The sequence below is a fragment of the Mizuhopecten yessoensis genome, unplaced genomic scaffold (assembly GCF_002113885.1).
Source record: "Mizuhopecten yessoensis strain PY_sf001 unplaced genomic scaffold, ASM211388v2 scaffold716269, whole genome shotgun sequence".
Lineage (NCBI taxonomy): Eukaryota > Metazoa > Mollusca > Bivalvia > Pectinida > Pectinidae > Mizuhopecten > Mizuhopecten yessoensis.
The window spans coordinates 151,736-170,727 of NW_018480032.1; the positions used below are offsets into that span (position 1 = coordinate 151,736).

Below are 18,992 nucleotides of genomic sequence, written 5' to 3' on the forward strand. Positions count from 1 at the left end.
TTCTGTGTACAGAGTTTATATCATGTGGTCCTGTATACAGAGGTCATACACTGTGGTCCTGTATACAGAGGTCATACACTGTGGTTCTGTATACAGAGGTCAGACACTGTGGTCCTGTATACAGAGGTGTTATTTACCCTGTGGTTCTGAATACAGAGGTCAAACCCATTGGTTTTGTGTACAGAGTTCATACCCTGTGGTCCTATATACAGAGGTTTTACCCTATGGTTCTTTATACAGAGGTCAAACCCTGTGGTCCTGTATACAGAGGTCATACCCTGTGGTCCTGTATACAGAGTTCATACTATGTGGTTCTGTATACAGAGTTCATACTCTTTGATCTTGTATACAAAGGTCAAACCCTGTAGTCCTGTATACAGAGTTCATACTCTGTGGTCATGTATACAGAGGTCATACATACAGAGGTCATACCATGTGGTCCTGTATACAGAGTTCATACTCTGTGGTCCTGTATACAGAGTTTATATTCTGTGGTCCTGTATGCAGAGGTCATACACTGTGGTTCTGTATACAGAGGTCATACACTGTGGTCTTGTATGCAGAGTTCATACTCTGTGATCTTGTATACAGAGGTCAAACCCTGTGGTCCTGTATACAGAGGTCAAACCCTGTGGTCCTGTATACAGAGGTCATACACTGTGGTTCTGTATACAGAGGTCATACCCTGTGGTCCTGTATACAGAGTTCATACTATGTGGTCCTGTATACAGAGTTCATACTCTGTGATCTTGTATACAGAGGTCAAACCTTGTGGTCCTGTATACAGAGTTCATACTCTGTGGTCATGTATACAGTGGTCCTGTATACAGAGGTCATACCATGTGGTCCTGTATACAGAGTTCATACTCTGTGGTCCTGTATACAGAGTTTATATTCTGTGGTCCTGTATACAGAGTTCATACTCTGTGGTCATGTATACATAGGTCATACATACAGAGGTCATACCATGTGGTCCTGTATACAGAGTTCATACTCTGTGGTCCTGTATACAGAGTTCATACTCTGTGGTCCTGTATACAGAGTTTATATTCTGTGGTCCTGTATGCAGAGGTCATACACTGTGGTTCTGTATACAGAGGTCATACACTGTGGTTCTGTATACAGAGGTCATACACTGTGGTCCTGTATACAGAGGTCATACACTGTGGTTCTGTATACAGAGGTCATACACTGTGGTCCTGTATACAGAGGTCATACTCTGTGGTCTTGTATGCAGAGGCCAAATCCTGTTGTACTGTGTACATGGTAGGTATATACCGAACTATTGTGTATAACACAGTATATATTGTTGTAAATGTTGTGTGCTGTTGTATAATGCTGTTGTGTATAACTTTTGTGTATGTCTGTAGGTGGGAGACAGATAACCAGTACTGTGACACAGTGAGGAATGTTGACCTGTACCGCAGTGGTCCCAGGCTGCTGGACCTGATAGACATAACAGTACTGGACTATCTCACGGGGAACGCTGATCGCCATCACTACGAGACAAACGGCATGCAGGCAGACAGCCCGGTCGTCATACTGGACAATGGCAAGAGGTGAATGACCGACACTTTACTTATAAACCTGATGGTGCTCACCTGAATAACTTCACGTATAATCACAAAATATAACATCTTCATGAAAAAGGAATGTATAGTGAAAAATTAATAATCAGTCTTTTCTGCATCAGTAAGATTTCCATTAAGAATCCTTAGGCCACTGCTAAAAACTTAGCTATGAATTTGGCATGACTATGGCTTTGATAATTTTCTAAAAAGAAAACTAATATTACTGCTGATCATCATTATACTGTCACTCTAAGCATGTGACTTTGCTGCCTGGTCAGTGTTAGTAATGCGACCCAGAAACGAAATTAAGGGGAGGTTATTCTATGTACAGAAAACTATAGTAGAGTTCTTAGTGTTTCGTCAGCAGAGGGGTAGGAATCCTGATGCATACACATTTTCACTTTGGAACAACATTATGAACTGTCAACAAGTAAAGTCCAATCGTAACCCAGTGATAGCTCAGTTATGTATTGGTTAGTTTAAACAAATCATTGACTTGCTTTATTGTAGCCAAATGATTGCCTTGTTACAGCCCAGTTGTTACCTTCCTATAACCCTTAATCAGATTTATTCAAAACCAATATTTGACTTGTGATATCCCATCACTGTCTAGTTGTCATTTTGCTGGTTTGTGTGTTGATATTTTAGAGATTTACAGTTTGTTTAACTTTTCTTCTGAAATATTTCTGTTTGACAGTTTTGGTAACCCTTACAAAGACGAGGAGTCAATAATGGCCCCACTCTACCAATGCTGCAGGTTGGTGCTTCGAGTCACGTAACTTCTGGTTCTAGTACCAATAATTCAATGGCAAAACACTTAACTCAAATTCTATTACATTGTGTATTTAAAAAAGTAAGAATCAAATACTTATACCTTGAAAAATATAGGTATATATATATATATATTTCTTTTTGAAAATTGATTGCAGACCTGTTAAATTTTACTTTTCAAATTCAAATGTTTTTAAGGACATTTTATACAAAATGCTGTGAAATTCATTACCATATGACTCTGCCTCTTTAGCTCGTTTCGTGACATCAATTTGATAATGACCTGTGATAATCTTGCCATTTCTTTGTGTACAGAAATTGTTATGCATAATCATGCAAAGAGAATTAAATATTTTTAGCTAGCGTATTAGCAGAATAGGCGGCTTACTTACAAGTACTCATCCTAGCATCGGCATTTGCTGAGCTTTTGATGCAAGTGGTGAAATTCATCAATATAACAATCCGTATTTGTACTTAGTAAGGATGCTGGTATTTAGTGTTCCCAAGAGCTCCGACATAGTGCAGTGAAATTGGAAAAGTTGGGTTTTCAAATTTTGACCTGTTTTAGACTTGACTATATTCCCATTACCATTAAAGCATGAAATTAGCAATTAAAACTGTTAAAATAATTTATTATGTTTGTTCCAGAATAAGATACAGGACATGGCAGAGGTTACTGGTCCTACAGGACGGGGTCCTGTCAGAGGTGTTACAGGAAGTCCTAAACCAGGACCCCATCAGTCCCGTACTGTCAGAAGATCATTATGTGGCTCTGGACCGGCGCCTCCTAGGCATCCTGGCCCAGATACAGACGTGTATAGACCGTGAAGGACTCGATACAGTACTGGTCAAAGATGACCATATCGGCTAATACAAGTTACCATAGTGATACAGTACTGGTCAAAGATGACCATATCAGCTGATATAGGTTATAGTAGCTGTAGTGATACAGTACTGGTCAAAGATGACCAGATCAGCTGATACATGTTACCATAGAGATACAGTACTGGTGAACAATGACCAGATCAGCTGATACATGTTATCTAAGTTATACAATACTGGTCAAAGGTGACCAGGGCCTGCATTTATGAAACCATTATCATGCTCAAGCCCAATTTTTTTGTTCCAAAGATAAATCAATATAAATACAAAATCACACGTTGTCACTGATTTAGAATATTTTTTAACAGACTTAATTAAAGCTGAAATACTGTATTCAATGTCTAGACTTGATTTGTTCGACTATGTCAAACATTTTAAACAAATTATAAGAAAGTTCATTTGGACACAAGATCCATGCTTGAACAATAGAATGGTTTCATGAATATAAGCCCAGGCTAGCCAATTCAACTTACAGTAAACAAGCATCAGTTACATTTTCACAATACATAGATTGATGTGATGGAAATTTTGCAATTAAGGTAGCCTTAATTAATTCAAAACAAAATTGATGTGTTTTTGATACAATGGGTTTTTATCTTGGGTTTGTGTAATTCATGGTAACGACCCTTCATTTCCAAACAGAATTTCATCCAAAGTTATCAAAATACATTAGATGAGTTTGTATGTCAGGGTCCTAAGGTTAATGCCAAGTCAACCACAGGGCCAAGGGGCATTTATCTTACAGACATTTTCTAAGTTTATTTTAACATTTTTCTTCTTGTTTAACCATGAGTTGAACACCAATTACCATACATATATTACAATTATCTGAATTGCTATGTACAAAGTGCCTTATTTGATATGTAGATACAAATGTTCCACATAGTGAAGCTTGTGAGGGCTACATAAACGTAGCTGTAAATTCCATTAGATCTCTGGAAGGCTCACACCAATTTTAGAGCTGTACAAAATAGGTTTTGAAAACTTGTACTAAGGAGTCATTTCTATATTTTAATGAAAATTACCGTATTTGTCCGGCGATAATCCCATGCCTAGTAATAAGCCCATCCATATCTATTACAGTTCAGTATGATATGTTTCATTGTCCTGTAATAAGCCCACCCCCTACTTTGATTTGGAGATCATGTGTTGGCCCCCTGGTCTCATTGCCTGAATACAGTATTGAACATTTTGATTAGCCCCAACATAAACCTGCTACCTTGGCATCAGGATTTTATCTGTTGGGTCTACATCTCAACCCATAGAGGGGGGGGGGGGGGGGGGGGGGGGCATACAATACTATGCAGCATGGAGTCCCCTTGCCCAAGGGATGAGTTGTTCATAAAAAAAAATCCAAATCCTCTTGAGATGTTCTTGACATGTAGTCTCTATGAAACGGAAAGTGGATGGTATAATCTGACCCAAGCTTTGTGCCAGATAAGCTATTCAGGCCTATGGGAATCTAACAACATGTTGATGTTAACTTGTTGTCCTGTTCAGTATGCTAATGCTGTAAGGGATCTAATTAATCTTCATTTGAAATTAAAATTATGGTGAAACTACATGTAAGAATGTAAGGAAACGAGTTTTATTCCATCAACTTGGTCATTGACTACTGGTACTTGACCAGTGATTCCTATATACTTCTGTATCCATGACATTATTTTGGCTAACCTGGTAACTACCTGGTCCTTTTAATATTTTCCAGTGTTATTCTAAAGGCTAATGGAATGGGAAACATTTAAAGATTCTATTCATTGTTTATGTTGATTACGTACATGTGATTACTTGATTACATACAGGTATGTGATAATAGTAAATGTTTACCTGATTACATACAGGAAATGTTTACTTGATTACATAAAGGTATGTCATTGTGATATTAGTAAATGTTTACCTGATTACATACAGGTATATGATAAGAGTAAATGTTTACCTGATTACATACAGGTATATGATAAGAGTAAATGTTAACCCGATTACATACAGGTATGTGATAATAGTAAATGTTTACCCGATTACATACAGGTATGGGATAATAGTAAATGTTTACCTGATTACATACAGGTATATGATGCCTATATGTGAGTTCATGATGTTTAGATGTTGACACAATAATGTGCAAATGTATAAATGGGAATGAGTGTGTTCTGTTACATGCTGGTACATATAGCTTATGTGTGATATTTAATGACTATGGGTACCATATAGAAGTCACCTTGTTGCTTATCATAACCTTATGTTTACATACCAGTAATATTCATATGGAAAACATAGATTGATCTAGTGTTTAAAAATATCAGTTCATGTATAAAAATTTAAAGATTTGATATGCCATTATCAGACCAATAAGCTTTAGATCACAACCAACAGGTCAACAATACAATGCCAGATATGAATATTCCATGTTAAGGTAATTGTAACTGGTCGTTTTGGTCCAACTGTACATGTCACTCTGATGTTTGTGTATGATGTTGAACATTGAATATGTGATGTTTACATGTGAGTTTGTAATTAGTGTTTACATGCCGATACATGACATTTACATAATGGTTTTTAAGTGATTTTATGTTTATATGAGTGTATCAGATGTTTGAGTGCATCTATCTGAAGTTTACGTGCTATTATGCAATTTGTTATTATGAAATTTGAACATATGGATACATTGTTAATGATACCTACACGTGGTTGTATAAATGAAAGGTACCATTTTTGCAAATTGTGTAGAATATATTAGAATGGCATTTATAAACTCTTTTTTCTTATCTTATAAAGCTTTCACATTTTGAAGAGGGTAATTGTTCATGATACTTACATGTGGCTGTAGACATGAAGTTAACCATTTTGTTTTATAATCGAGAAAATTACCGAGTAAGAATGGCATCTCTAGAAATTCCATGTTTATCACCTCCTTCCTACACAGCTTTAATATATTTTGGAGAGGGTGTTTACCGGTAAGTTTGGTTAATTTTGGTTTAGTTTATAGAGTTTAGCATCCAACTAACGTCATTCATGTATGAAATGTATGCGTGTGCTGGCAATGGGATATTAGGGTATATGTCTCCATGCTTTAGTGCAGATATAATGCCTGCTTTAGAGTGCTACCTCACAGAAATATACCCACGGCACCATGACAGTAACCTGGTTACATTATACTGACAATGGGTAACCCAGTGTTGTTTATGTACATGTGATCACCTCAAATACACTTATATAGATATAAATAATACAAGAATCGGATCAAGTTGAATATGAGAAATCTCGTATTTTATTAAATTGACTGGTTTAGTCGATAGTTTATATTTTTAGTTAGAGTATTTCAAACATGTGATATTCATATTTTTCAATTAATTAGTACATTTTTCAACTAATCAAAGAAAATAATGATAATCAACAGGTGATTTCTTGTATCACTTTTCTGACATGTTCGCTGGTTGATCTACACAACCTTTGCTCTCATTAACACAAGGTAATCTAGAAGGAGTAATCTGGATTAAGTTGTCTGCGATGACTATCTTTATACACCTCCATTAAGAGATCACCTGTGTTAAGAGACCACTTGATTGTGACATAAACGTGTATTAAGAAACCAACTGTGAGAGGTCACATAATACAGGTTTGACTGTTTATCAGAATCATTGTTGTACTGACGTTTAATTATTAAAAAGGAAAATGAGACTTTTTTTCATGTCAACATTGAAATTGGATGATGTCAATAAATGTGACAAATCATTCCTTAAAGTTTGAGGCAGGGTCAATCACAGCATAATTACCAACTCTCACTATTTAGGAGGGAGACCCCCAATTTAAAACCCTTAAATTCAGCATTTTCACAACCAGTGAATTTGTTAAAACTATTCCTATAATCTAAGATATAATTATTTATTTTTAACACCTCTAAATATGTTTTAAAGGGTAATTTTCTAGAAGGTATATACACACATTTTATCTAGGTTTTAATTTGGAACATGCAGTCTCCTCCATGGAAAGTTTCAAAAAGTTGGGAAGTATGTCAGAGTATTTGTAGCAAAACTGAGATAAATGCAATCAACGACATAAGCATGTATTTCTGAACAGTGGGGACCATAATCACTCCGACAGTTTGTTTTTGTTATTTGAGAAACAATTCATCCCATTTGTATTTATGTTTTATCATAATTTTTCTATTTCCACTTGGAATAATCATTGCACACACTGTCACTCATTACATTCAGTTTGGAGTTGATAAATACGCAATCAGTCACGGACATTTTATTTTTACATGAGAACTGTTGACTTTACATGTTATGTTTTCTGTTTCATTAGAGGAGTTGAATAAAATCTATTTGGCCATATTAACATCTGAATAAGAATTGTTTACACAGACTGAGGACAGGACATTGTAGCCACCCAATGGTTTAGGATTTCTGATAGAATACAGACCAGGATCTACACACGTATACCACAAACTGAGTTTGGATAGACAATTGTAACCTTAAATCATAAAAAAATAATAACTTGCCGTTGTCGATAGGGCTTCAACGATATGTATACCTGACAACACCATAACTTCATGGTGTGCAGGATTTTATCAAGTTTTGCCATAGACATGAATAGTAAACACTATCAAAACATATTTTTGTATGATTTCTTGTACTTTTGGTATGACTGCACAGTGGACCACATCTTTACTGAAGGATTCAAAATTATATATATACACCTTTTTAGAGTTTGATGAAAAATTTATCGATAATTTAAATACTGTTCCTGCATCACGATATAGGCAAATGAAACCATTTGATACGATACACAGGAAAGTATCGCAATTTGGTACGATACATCATTGCAGCCCAAGTTATCAATAGAGACGTCTATGTATAGATACATTTACTTGTACTGGCACAAACTCCCGGCCATTACTTAGCACTATATAGGGTTGAATTTGCTTGGGTGCACCTTCCCAGCACGATTCAGTCTACACTTAAACACATTGATTGTCTGAGCATTGATCAATGATGACGGCAGGTTATTCCAAGAATGTATAACCTGATTTGAAAAGGTTTTTTTTCTAACTTGAACTCAAAATCTTTTCTTGACAAGTTACTTGTTGTGACCTCTAGTATTGTGGACAATACGGTAATGATAATACAATGTACGTTCAATAGAATATGAATGTCAAAAATAAGACCGACAACTTGTAGGTATTGACATCTGTAATGGTCCGACTGCATTTGTACACAACTCATTTTTGGAGGAAAATCAATCAATACAAATTTCTTTGGACCTCTGATGCCCATCCCTGATCATGGTTTCTGCCAAGTTTAGTTGAAATCTACCAGTTAGTTTTTTGAAACGTTCTAAATATCAAAATGTTAAAAGACAAAAAGACACAGTGTTAAAAGACAAAAAGACACAGTGAATGAGGGAAATGGATGGCAAAAAGCCTAGGTCACATTAACCTTCGGCACAGCTACATGACGGGTTACTTAAAAACCTATCATCAACAAATGACAAATTGTAACAGACATATTCTGAGTATGTTAAAATGAAGTAAGATGAACAAGATTATCAAGCATATTAACAGGATAAATAAGCAATACACTAATTGACATTGGAATAAAATTATATTTGTTCTAATATGTTTTGGTCATCTGTTAAGATTAAATTCTGTTATGGACATGATATGGATGACATCACATATATCACTTCCACATTAATTTTGTTCAATGAAAAGGGAAATTATCCATCTTGAAAAAAATCAGGTTTCATTAGTCACAAAATTTGCTGTGTATCTGTACATGTTTCACACAACAAAATGTTCTCAAACTGAGTTAACTGCACAACAGTTGACTTTAAATGTTTGTATTTCATTGGACACTTCACATATTATACATAAACATTGTCAAGAGTCCGGCCACTATCTAAATGAGCCACTATCAGGACGCCCCGCTGAAGCATCAGAACTAGACCGCCTACAGATTACATGACGCTCTGCTTGTTGCGAGATTCCGACCAGGCTTTGGTGATGTTCTTTTTCATTTCGTCGTCTCCGTCATCATACATCTGTTTCATCATGTCCATAAGGGAGTCGTTTGGGTCTTTGCTTTCATCCGCCTTGGGTCTACAAAACAAATTAGTACTTTTTTACACATTGTTTACTAATTTTAAAAAGCCAGATTAATGATTTACAAAAATCACCTTAGTCAACGATTTTATAAAAATATCTACAAAAACTGTATAAGTACTAGAACAATCAATGTCATTAAAATTTGAATATTTCACAACAAAATGTTGTTCTACTGTGACATTTCAATTATTACAATGCAATAGCTATATGAGACACCAGGGTCCTGTTCGTTTATGCAGAACAACTGGTGCATCTGTTTTTAAATGTAACATTTTCAGGTATATGCAGGCCTTGTAAGGCTTTGTGAAAGCTCGCCTGAAAACAGCATCAGATTACTAGGTCCAAACTTATTTCCTAAACCAATAACAATGGTCGCACCGGTTCAATCGTTTGAATTGTGATAAACGAAAGCAGCCCAGTTGACCACTTTTCTGGTCTTTTTGTGATGACAATGAAAAATCCTTATAAAGTGTGTTATTATAAAAGTGAACAATCCAATTAAATGTGTATGGAACATAACATTAAATAGGGTTCCATTAATAACAATAGGTTGTCATTAAAAAACAAGATGCCCAATGGGCCTGTACCAATCACCTGTTATTTATCCAACATCAGTGACCTTCAATATGGGTCAAGGTCAAACTTGATAGCCCTTCATCCAAGCATATTACTGGCCAAATATCACGACCCTAGGCCTATTGTTTATTTGGAAGAATGAATTTAAAGCAAAAGGTTAACACCGGACAGACGGATGCTGCACTAAGACATAAGCTCACATGACCCTTTGGGCAAGGTAAGCTAAAAACCTACTTTTTATTGTCAGACGCCTTTTTCTCCCGTTCTGTAACATAGGGCCAAGTCTTGACTGCTTTTTTCTTCAACATCACTAGAACGCTGTTTGTTTTCACCTACACAAAAAGCAAAACATATCTTTAACATAGCATGTTTTCCTGGACAAGATTAACCTTTGCTTTAGAGTAAAGGGAATCGCCATGTTAAACTATATTATTACCATTGTCACCATTGCAAAATATTCGTTTAAGTCATTTCCAAAAGATATATTCCATTAAAATCAACTGTTACCATCGTTTTACAGAGTTGTAGTTGTTCCAAATTTGAGTGGTTGAAAATAGAAACAGAAAAGAAAACTTCAGGGACCAAACTCGGAACCTTTGCATTGCAACGCATACACGTTACCCATATAGGAATTATAAAAGCACAGTTTCAAATGTATAGGCCATAGAGCAAATGAAAACTTGACATGGGAAGTTATTCAAAGTCAGAAAATCTTATTTAGGTTATCTCATTTTCAATATAAAAGGGAGATTATTCCAAGTCGAAAATACTCTGATTGGAACTTTTCTTTACAAGTTATACTGATGCAGTGGTACACTTTACCTTAAAACCAAAAATGTGACACCGAAAATATGGATTGGAGGAACATATAACCTTTTCACCCCTATGTAACTTAAGTAGCCTCTACCATGCATTGATATGGATGTGTCCATTATTGTCTATAGATAGTGGTGAATGGTTTAAACAACAAGCAGACTCCAGTCTTTTAATTCAACTGTAACACACCATTTGAATAGGAAGCCGGTGTCAATGAAATGACAATTCGATTTTTAGTAGACTGATGTTTAGCATCATGGCATTATTTTCAATTGATGTATAATATATATTCAACTGGGACTATGTACACTGATTGTGTAATTTGTACAACTGGGACTATGTACACTGATTGTGTAATTTGTACAACTGGGACTATGTACACTGATTGTGTAATTTGTACAACTGGGACTATGTACACTGATTGTGTAATTTGTACAACTGGGACTATGTACACTGATTGTGTAATTTGTACAACTGGGACTATGTACACTGATTGTGTAATTTGTACAACTGGGACTATGTACACTGATTGTGTAATTTGTACAACTGGGACTATGTACACTGATTGTGTAATTTGTACAACTGGGACTATGTACACTGATTGTGTAATTTGTACAACTGGGACTATGTACACTGATTGTGTAATTTGTACAACTGGGACTATGTACACTGATTGTGTAATTTGTACAACTGGGACTATGTACACTGATTGTGTAATTTGTACAACTGGGACTATGTACACTGATTGTGTAATTTGTACAACTGGGACTATGTACACTGATTGTGTAATTTGTACAACTGGGACTATGTACACTGATTGTGTAATTTGTACAACTGGGACTATGTACACTGATTGTGTAATTTGTACAACTGGGACTATGTACACTGATTGTGTAATTTGTACAACTGGGACTATGTACACTGATTGTGTAATTTGTACAACTGGGACTATGTACACTGATTGTGTAATTTGTACAACTGGGACTATGTACACTGATTGTGTAATTTGTACAACTGGGACTATGTACACTGATTGTGTAATTTGTACAACTGGGACTATGTACACTGATTGTGTAATTTGTACAACTGGGACTATGTACACTGATTGTGTAATTTGTACAACTGGGACTATGTACACTGATTGTGTAATTTGTACAACTGGGACTATGTACACTGATTGTGTAATTTGTACAACTGGGACTATGTACACTGATTGTGTAATTTGTACAACTGGGACTATGTACACTGATTGTGTAATTTGTACAACTGGGACTATGTACACTGATTGTGTAATTTGTACAACTGGGACTATGTACACTGATTGTGTAATTTGTACAACTGGGACTATGTACACTGATTGTGTAATTTGTACAACTGGGACTATGTACACTGATTGTGTAATTTGTACAACTGGGACTATGTACACTGATTGTGTAATTTGTACAACTGGGACTATGTACACTGATTGTGTAATTTGTACAACTGGGACTATGTACACTGATTGTGTAATTTGTACAACTGGGACTATGTACACTGATTGTGTAATTTGTACAACTGGGACTATGTACACTGATTGTGTAATTTGTACAACTGGGACTATGTACACTGATTGTGTAATTTGTACAACTGGGACTATGTACACTGATTGTGTAATTTGTACAACTGGGACTATGTACACTGATTGTGTAATTTGTACAACTGGGACTATGTACACTGATTGTGTAATTTGTACAACTGGGACTATGTACACTGATTGTGTAATTTGTACAACTGGGACTATGTACACTGATTGTGTAATTTGTACAACTGGGACTATGTACACTGATTGTGTAATTTGTACAACTGGGACTATGTACACTGATTGTGTAATTTGTACAACTGGGACTATGTACACTGATTGTGTAATTTGTACAACTGGGACTATGTACACTGATTGTGTAATTTGTACAACTGGGACTATGTACACTGATTGTGTAATTTGTACAACTGGGACTATGTACACTGATTGTGTAATTTGTACAACTGGGACTATGTACACTGATTGTGTAATTTGTACAACTGGGACTATGTACACTGATTGTGTAATTTGTACAACTGGGACTATGTACACTGATTGTGTAATTTGTACAACTGGGACTATGTACACTGATTGTGTAATTTGTACAACTGGGACTATGTACACTGATTGTGTAATTTGTACAACTGGGACTATGTACACTGATTGTGTAATTTGTACAACTGGGACTATGTACACTGATTGTGTAATTTGTACAACTGGGACTATGTACACTGATTGTGTAATTTGTACAACTGGGACTATGTACACTGATTGTGTAATTTGTACAACTGGGACTATGTACACTGATTGTGTAATTTGTACAACTGGGACTATGTACACTGATTGTGTAATTTGTACAACTGGGACTATGTACACTGATTGTGTAATTTGTACAACTGGGACTATGTACACTATGTATGTGAATTTGAATATTTACAATAATTATGTAAAACCTTATAAAATTATGAAGTTTTATTATTCATTTTAAAACAAACAAAAAAGATAAATGTTAAAATGACAACCAAGAGAGTATTACATATATGTAATCCTTCATTATATTAAGCGATACATATTAAGGTTCAATTTCAAGGTTTTATTGTATTCAGTTTCAACCATTTCCATAATAGTAAATTAACACTTACCTTGAAGTAGCTCTCCTCTGGGACGATTTCCTCCATAAGGTTTGCTACGTGCCACTGATGGTTCTTGTTTTTCAATTCTCTTACTTGCAGTCGTATTGATCTGCAGAATAGAAGAAAATTATATTTATCCCGTCAAAAATAAAGACTTGAGCGTGCTTGGGCTGAGGGAACTCTATCTTGTACTTACATAGGTTTTGCCCCACCCCCTGGCCAGAAAGTTTCCAAATAGCAAAAAAAAGTTGAAAATTTTAAAACTTCTGCTACTACAGTATACACAATCTGTAATCTAACTCAGCACTTAGCATCCTTGGGCCAAAGGGACTCAATATGTTATACAACATATAACACAGGTTGTGGTTGCCCCTGGAGGCAGAGAGGCCAGACCCAATAGGAAAAATATTTGTTAAACTTCAAAAATCCTTCTCCTTCTGTGTAAGAAATTAAGTTGAGTCTCTACAATACCAACCTGTCAGTAAAATCACATGTGATTTTATCTGTGGCTAAACTTTGGACATCAGGCAACTGAGCGTAGATTTTCATAAATTTCTCCGACTGATCCCATGCTGAAATGACACATCAACTTTTTGTTAGAAAAGAGATAATCACTTCATTTGATAATTGATTTTTGTAGATATCTTCTGAAATTGCTATATGTTTGTACTGCGAGTATAGTATATACTGTATAAATTTTATTTGAACTGTTTTGCAGCTAATTACATTTATCTCAAGACCCATACCTCAACAGTACAGGATTCAATCATTATATTTACATTCAGAGCGATTTTGACACTTTTTGATGTGACATCATCAAGCATTGAGATTGTGCGACATCATCCTGATCAGATAAATAGTTGGTTTGTATGGATTACCACCTTAAAGTGACAATACACATAAAGACATGTTCTTCAATCTGAAACTTGAATACAATCTATAAAAGGAACAACTTCCAACACTAATTAGCTGACATATATTTATATGCCAACTGGGAAATTTATGGAAAAATCAACTTCATATTCTTTGGTAGGTATATATATTGAGTTCAAGTTTCACCTATATCACACCATTGAGGTAAAGATTTTAAATTTTGAAATGTTGAAACTTGATTAAAAGATAAATTAAGTTCAGAAATTTTAGCAAATCTCCAAAATAGTAGAACAAAAAAGGTGTTTAACTTTTGCTTTGGGTTATATTTTTGTAGGTGAACGATTCTACCAGGACTTTTACTACTGGTGGAAGGGAAGTAACTCGTAAATAGTATGAGTTACTTCCCTTCCACCAGTAGTAAAAGTTCTGGTTTTGAAATTAGTCACAATATATTACATGTTCAAATTTGATCTCTACCGAATACCGGAAGTTGATCTTTGATGGCAATTAATGTCCATAAACCTTGTAGCCCATCATCCTAGCAATTGTGCTACAGACCAAATATCAATACCCTGGGCATTTCCGTTATTGAGAAGGAGTCTTTTGAAGATTTTAACATAATTGACCCCAGTGACCTGGAACATGGGTCAAGGTCATTCATATTATCAAACTTGATAGTCCATTGCTTGAGCATAAATATTGGATAAATATTATGACCTTGGGTCATTTGGTTATTGAGAAGAATTTTTTGAAGTTTGTTTCACAAAATTACACATTCAAACTTTGACCCCATATCGAAAACCGGAGGTTGACATTTTTGTTAAAAACAGTATGAAAGAAAAAGTTTGCTGTTGCTTATCTCTATGATATCTAAAGATCAACCTCGTGCTTGATATCGTTACGAAATATATTGGTATAGGCTGTTAACCAATCAGAGTTCGTGGCAGCCATCTTAGAATATTAATTGCTCCAAAAAGTAACATAAGTTTGTAAGGGCCCCCAGAGAAATACATGTACCAATTGTGGTTAATATTGCAATGGCAGAATTGGAGAAGAAGATCGTTGAAGTTTGTAAAAATATTGTCGGTTTTCAAACGTTTCAAACGTTTCAAAAGTTAACGGAAAATGTTGCAGAAAAAATTAATACATCAAATTGATCGGGTGGACGATTACAAAAAGAACTTTTCCAAAAAAAATGAAAATAGGTGACCTTTGACCTCATGGCAAGAATTTAAACTTGACCTTTACCTCATTACATGGCATGGGTCAAATTTAGCCCCAACCACACTCTATCAGTATATTATAACAAAAACACAGTACCATTTATAGTTAAGGAGATAGAACTGTTTTAAAAAAGATTAAAAACTTTATAGGTCATGACGGCCATATTGAATTTTTGATGAAGTTGAATACTTCAATGGCATCTCCAGATCATGACCTACAACATGTCAAAATATCAAGCATATACCTGCTGTCATTTAGGAGTATGCTGTGACAAGATTTGTGCAGAATAATAATAATAAATTACATAACAAAAACAATAGGTCTTTTCACATTTTAGTGAAAAGTCCTAAATATGATCGTATATTTAATATATAGAATCCGAATTTATATTATCTTCATATGATATCATAATAATAAAACATATTATTATATGATCATGTACTGGATCTTGCTGCTATTATGCTATCAGAATATAGTTTACCGTAATTTTTTTCCTGTATATAAGATACAGAACGAGGCTGTTTGGTCTTGAGTCCTTCTGTTGTTGGCTTAGCTGTATCTGTTTCCTTGCCAACTCCACTGGTACTGTTTCTTTCCTCTTTGTTGATAATATCTGTTTGTATCTTTCGGAGTTCCAGTGTTAAAATATCTTTTACTCTGGGACGGCTTGCATTCTCGAGGAAACCCTGCAATTCTGCTGCATCTTTCTTTAACTTGAAAAAGAAACAGATCTTACATTAGATGTTTGTCATTATAAAGGAATCAGAAGTTACGTGGTACTCACCAATACAATACCTTATCAAGCATCTTTGATCAAGTATATCACTGAAAATTTCCATCCATCAAATATTTTAATTTTCCATTTGATTCTCTAATTGACCCCTGTGACCTTAGGTCATTCATTTGAAAAATCTTGATAGACCTTCATCTAGCATGCTACTTGCCCTAGGTTCTTTGTTATTCCAAAATACAAGGTGGCCACCTGTCAAAAATGTTGTTTATCCATCAGTCACAAAGTAAACATGCACAATAAATGACCAAGGGGAACCTACATAACAAATTTGAGAAAGATCCATCCAAGACATTCTGAGAAATAGCAATAACAAATACACTGTCAAAATTTAAGATGGATGCTGGTCAGCCATTTCGCTTATCCGATCAGTCTCAAAAGTAAACATACACAAGTACAGACCAAGGGGAACAAACATACAACTTGAGAAAGATCCATCCAGTACTTTCTGAAAAACAGAGATAACAAACTTTCAATGTCAAAATCTAAGATGGCTGCCTGTCGACCATTTTGTTTATCCGATTAGTGTCAAATATCGATATGCAAAACTTATAACCATGGAGAGCTTTCATGTGAAATATGAGAAAGATCCATGAGGCAATTTCTGAAAAATAGTGCTAACAAACTTTTACTCAATAAATTCAAGATGGCGCCTATCTACCATCTTGGTTTTCCAATCAGTATCAAAATTAGATATGCATAACTACGGATCATGGGAAACCTTCATGTGAAATTTGAGAAAGATTCCTACAGTAGTTCCTGAGAAATAGGGCTAACAATCTTTTACTCAAACGATTCAAAATGGTGCCTATTCGCCATCATGGTTTTTCGATCAGTCCCAAAATTGTATATGCATAACTAGGGACCATGGGGAACCTTCATATTAAGTTTTGGAAATATCCTTTCCATACTTTCTGAGAAATATGAGAAATAGAGCTAACAAGAACTGTTTAAGGACAGAAGGAATGATGGACAAACGACGAACCAAGAACGCAGGGTGATTTGATGGTGGGCTGGAAATATGGTTCAGCACATTGCTAATACTCCATATATATACTTCAACCTTATAACAGACAACAGCCTGTTGATGGTGCTGGTCCAACACTTCACAAAACAATTTGCCCAAAACTTTAACCTCAAGCCTCAAAAAATTAACCAAGTACAATTAAGCTGTTTTTGGCCCCTTTAATATGAAAATATGGTCAGGATTTTTTTAGCGTAGACCAATCGAAGAAAAGCTAGCCGCATGCCTTCAATTTTGCTTTAAAATATTCCAGGGGTGCAGAGAGCAAAAGTGAGCATAACCCCTGGATATCAAGGAGGATACCAGAGGGATGTCAGATGAATGCCAACCTGGTATAAGCTCACGCATTTGCCCTACAAATGAGCCGTTGACCCTCTCCGTTCAAGGTAGGAGAAACCTTGGTGCGGAGTCAAAGAGCCAGGGTTGGTGTTTGAAAAAATTGGAGGAATAGTGCAAAAGATGTGCTTTGATTAGGTTATTTGGAGAGTGACGGGTCGCGGGTTCGAGCCCCAGCGATGGCACTATCTTTATCTCTATTACTCGTCTTACTACAATTATATATCATTTTGTCCATCCCTATTTCATAAACGTATCACATAGCTCTGGTCCGAACTGTCCAATTGGACCAGAATATTTTAATGGTTTTATGTTGCTTTCATGCAAGCCTTTACTAATATTTACAAGGCCTTTACAAAACCTGTGAAAATTAGCAGATAAACCATTGTCCAGAAACATTGATTAAATCGAGCTTGGAAATGCTTTACATATTATGCATATTTAGCACGAGTCTTGTCGGAGTGATGTCCCCATAGCATGGGTATGGGAGTAAACAAAACTCCTGCGATCACAACAAAGTCAGAATTTCATGTGAAATATGTCGTTTACTTCAAAGAAAATTTCATAATTAAAAACAGTAAGGTATTTTCTTCTATATATCTGAAAATTTAATGTTAATTTTCCCTACATTTCTAATTATATGTGAAAAACCGTGATTTTCACGGTTGACTGCGGCGTACAAGTTTTACTCGCTTGAAATACACATTTAAACGTTGATTTCTAAATTAATAGGTAACAAATAAAACATTTTTATAACTGTCACATTTAGAAAATAATGTTTGAAATTATTGTATATTTTTTACAAAAATACGATCGCGTTAATGAGATATTAAAATATCTTTATGTTCGGGGTTTCAGTCCACGTCCGGGAACGGGGTACAAGATTTACCTACCACCGATTACAGCTATACGTATAGCTCAATCGGCACAGTGTACTGGACCTGTTGAATGTCCGATAATCGATCTTCAAAATCGGACCGACTCCCAGCACTACTTAATAATATGTTAAGTTTGTTGTACTTAGGTGTTGCCTATCCTTTGTTTAATAGGAAATGAAACGAAAATGATAGTACAATTTATGTTTTGGAGTTATTTGGCTCATTTTAGTGTCATTGTCTGTAAAACATTTAAACTACATCAAGCTTACCTCTTCCGTACTCATGACTTTCTTTTGGATATGAAATAGGCTTAGTTGTATGCTATCGTCGGCGTCTGTTTTACACCACACTATACCCTCCTACGGTCTATAATCAGCAATATTCTGGATTTTTCCAAGCAACACATGGGTCCAAATGAAACCTCGGTCAGTTTTGTGCTTTACTATAGATTTCT

The 18,992-nt window shown here is 35.4% G+C and overlaps 2 protein-coding genes across 3 annotated transcripts in view; one reads left to right on the forward strand and one right to left on the reverse strand.

The window, feature by feature from the left end:
• LOC110442465 (glycosaminoglycan xylosylkinase-like) overlaps positions 1-4,487 on the forward strand; it is an 85,275-nt gene extending 80,788 nt beyond the window's left edge. For both annotated transcript variants that reach the window (XM_021486092.1, XM_021486091.1), the window contains exons 7-9: positions 1,371-1,559; positions 2,269-2,328; positions 2,991-4,487. In XM_021486092.1, coding sequence (XP_021341767.1) covers positions 1,371-1,559; positions 2,269-2,328; positions 2,991-3,213 — 472 coding nt within the window. In that variant the 3' untranslated portion in view covers positions 3,214-4,487. The remainder of the gene's footprint in view (positions 1-1,370; positions 1,560-2,268; positions 2,329-2,990) is intronic.
• A 1,261-nt stretch (positions 4,488-5,748) lies between these two features.
• Positions 5,749-18,960, reverse strand: LOC110442467 (calcyclin-binding protein-like). The gene is made up of 6 exons (XM_021486094.1): positions 18,808-18,960; positions 15,992-16,223; positions 13,889-13,985; positions 13,423-13,522; positions 10,141-10,238; positions 5,749-9,324 (listed from the first exon to the last, which is right to left on the reverse strand). The coding sequence occupies exons 1-6, from the start codon at positions 18,820-18,822 to the stop codon at positions 9,183-9,185; spliced, it is 684 nt and encodes a 227-aa protein (XP_021341769.1). The 5' UTR covers positions 18,823-18,960; the 3' UTR covers positions 5,749-9,182.
• Positions 18,961-18,992: the final 32 nt, after the last annotated feature.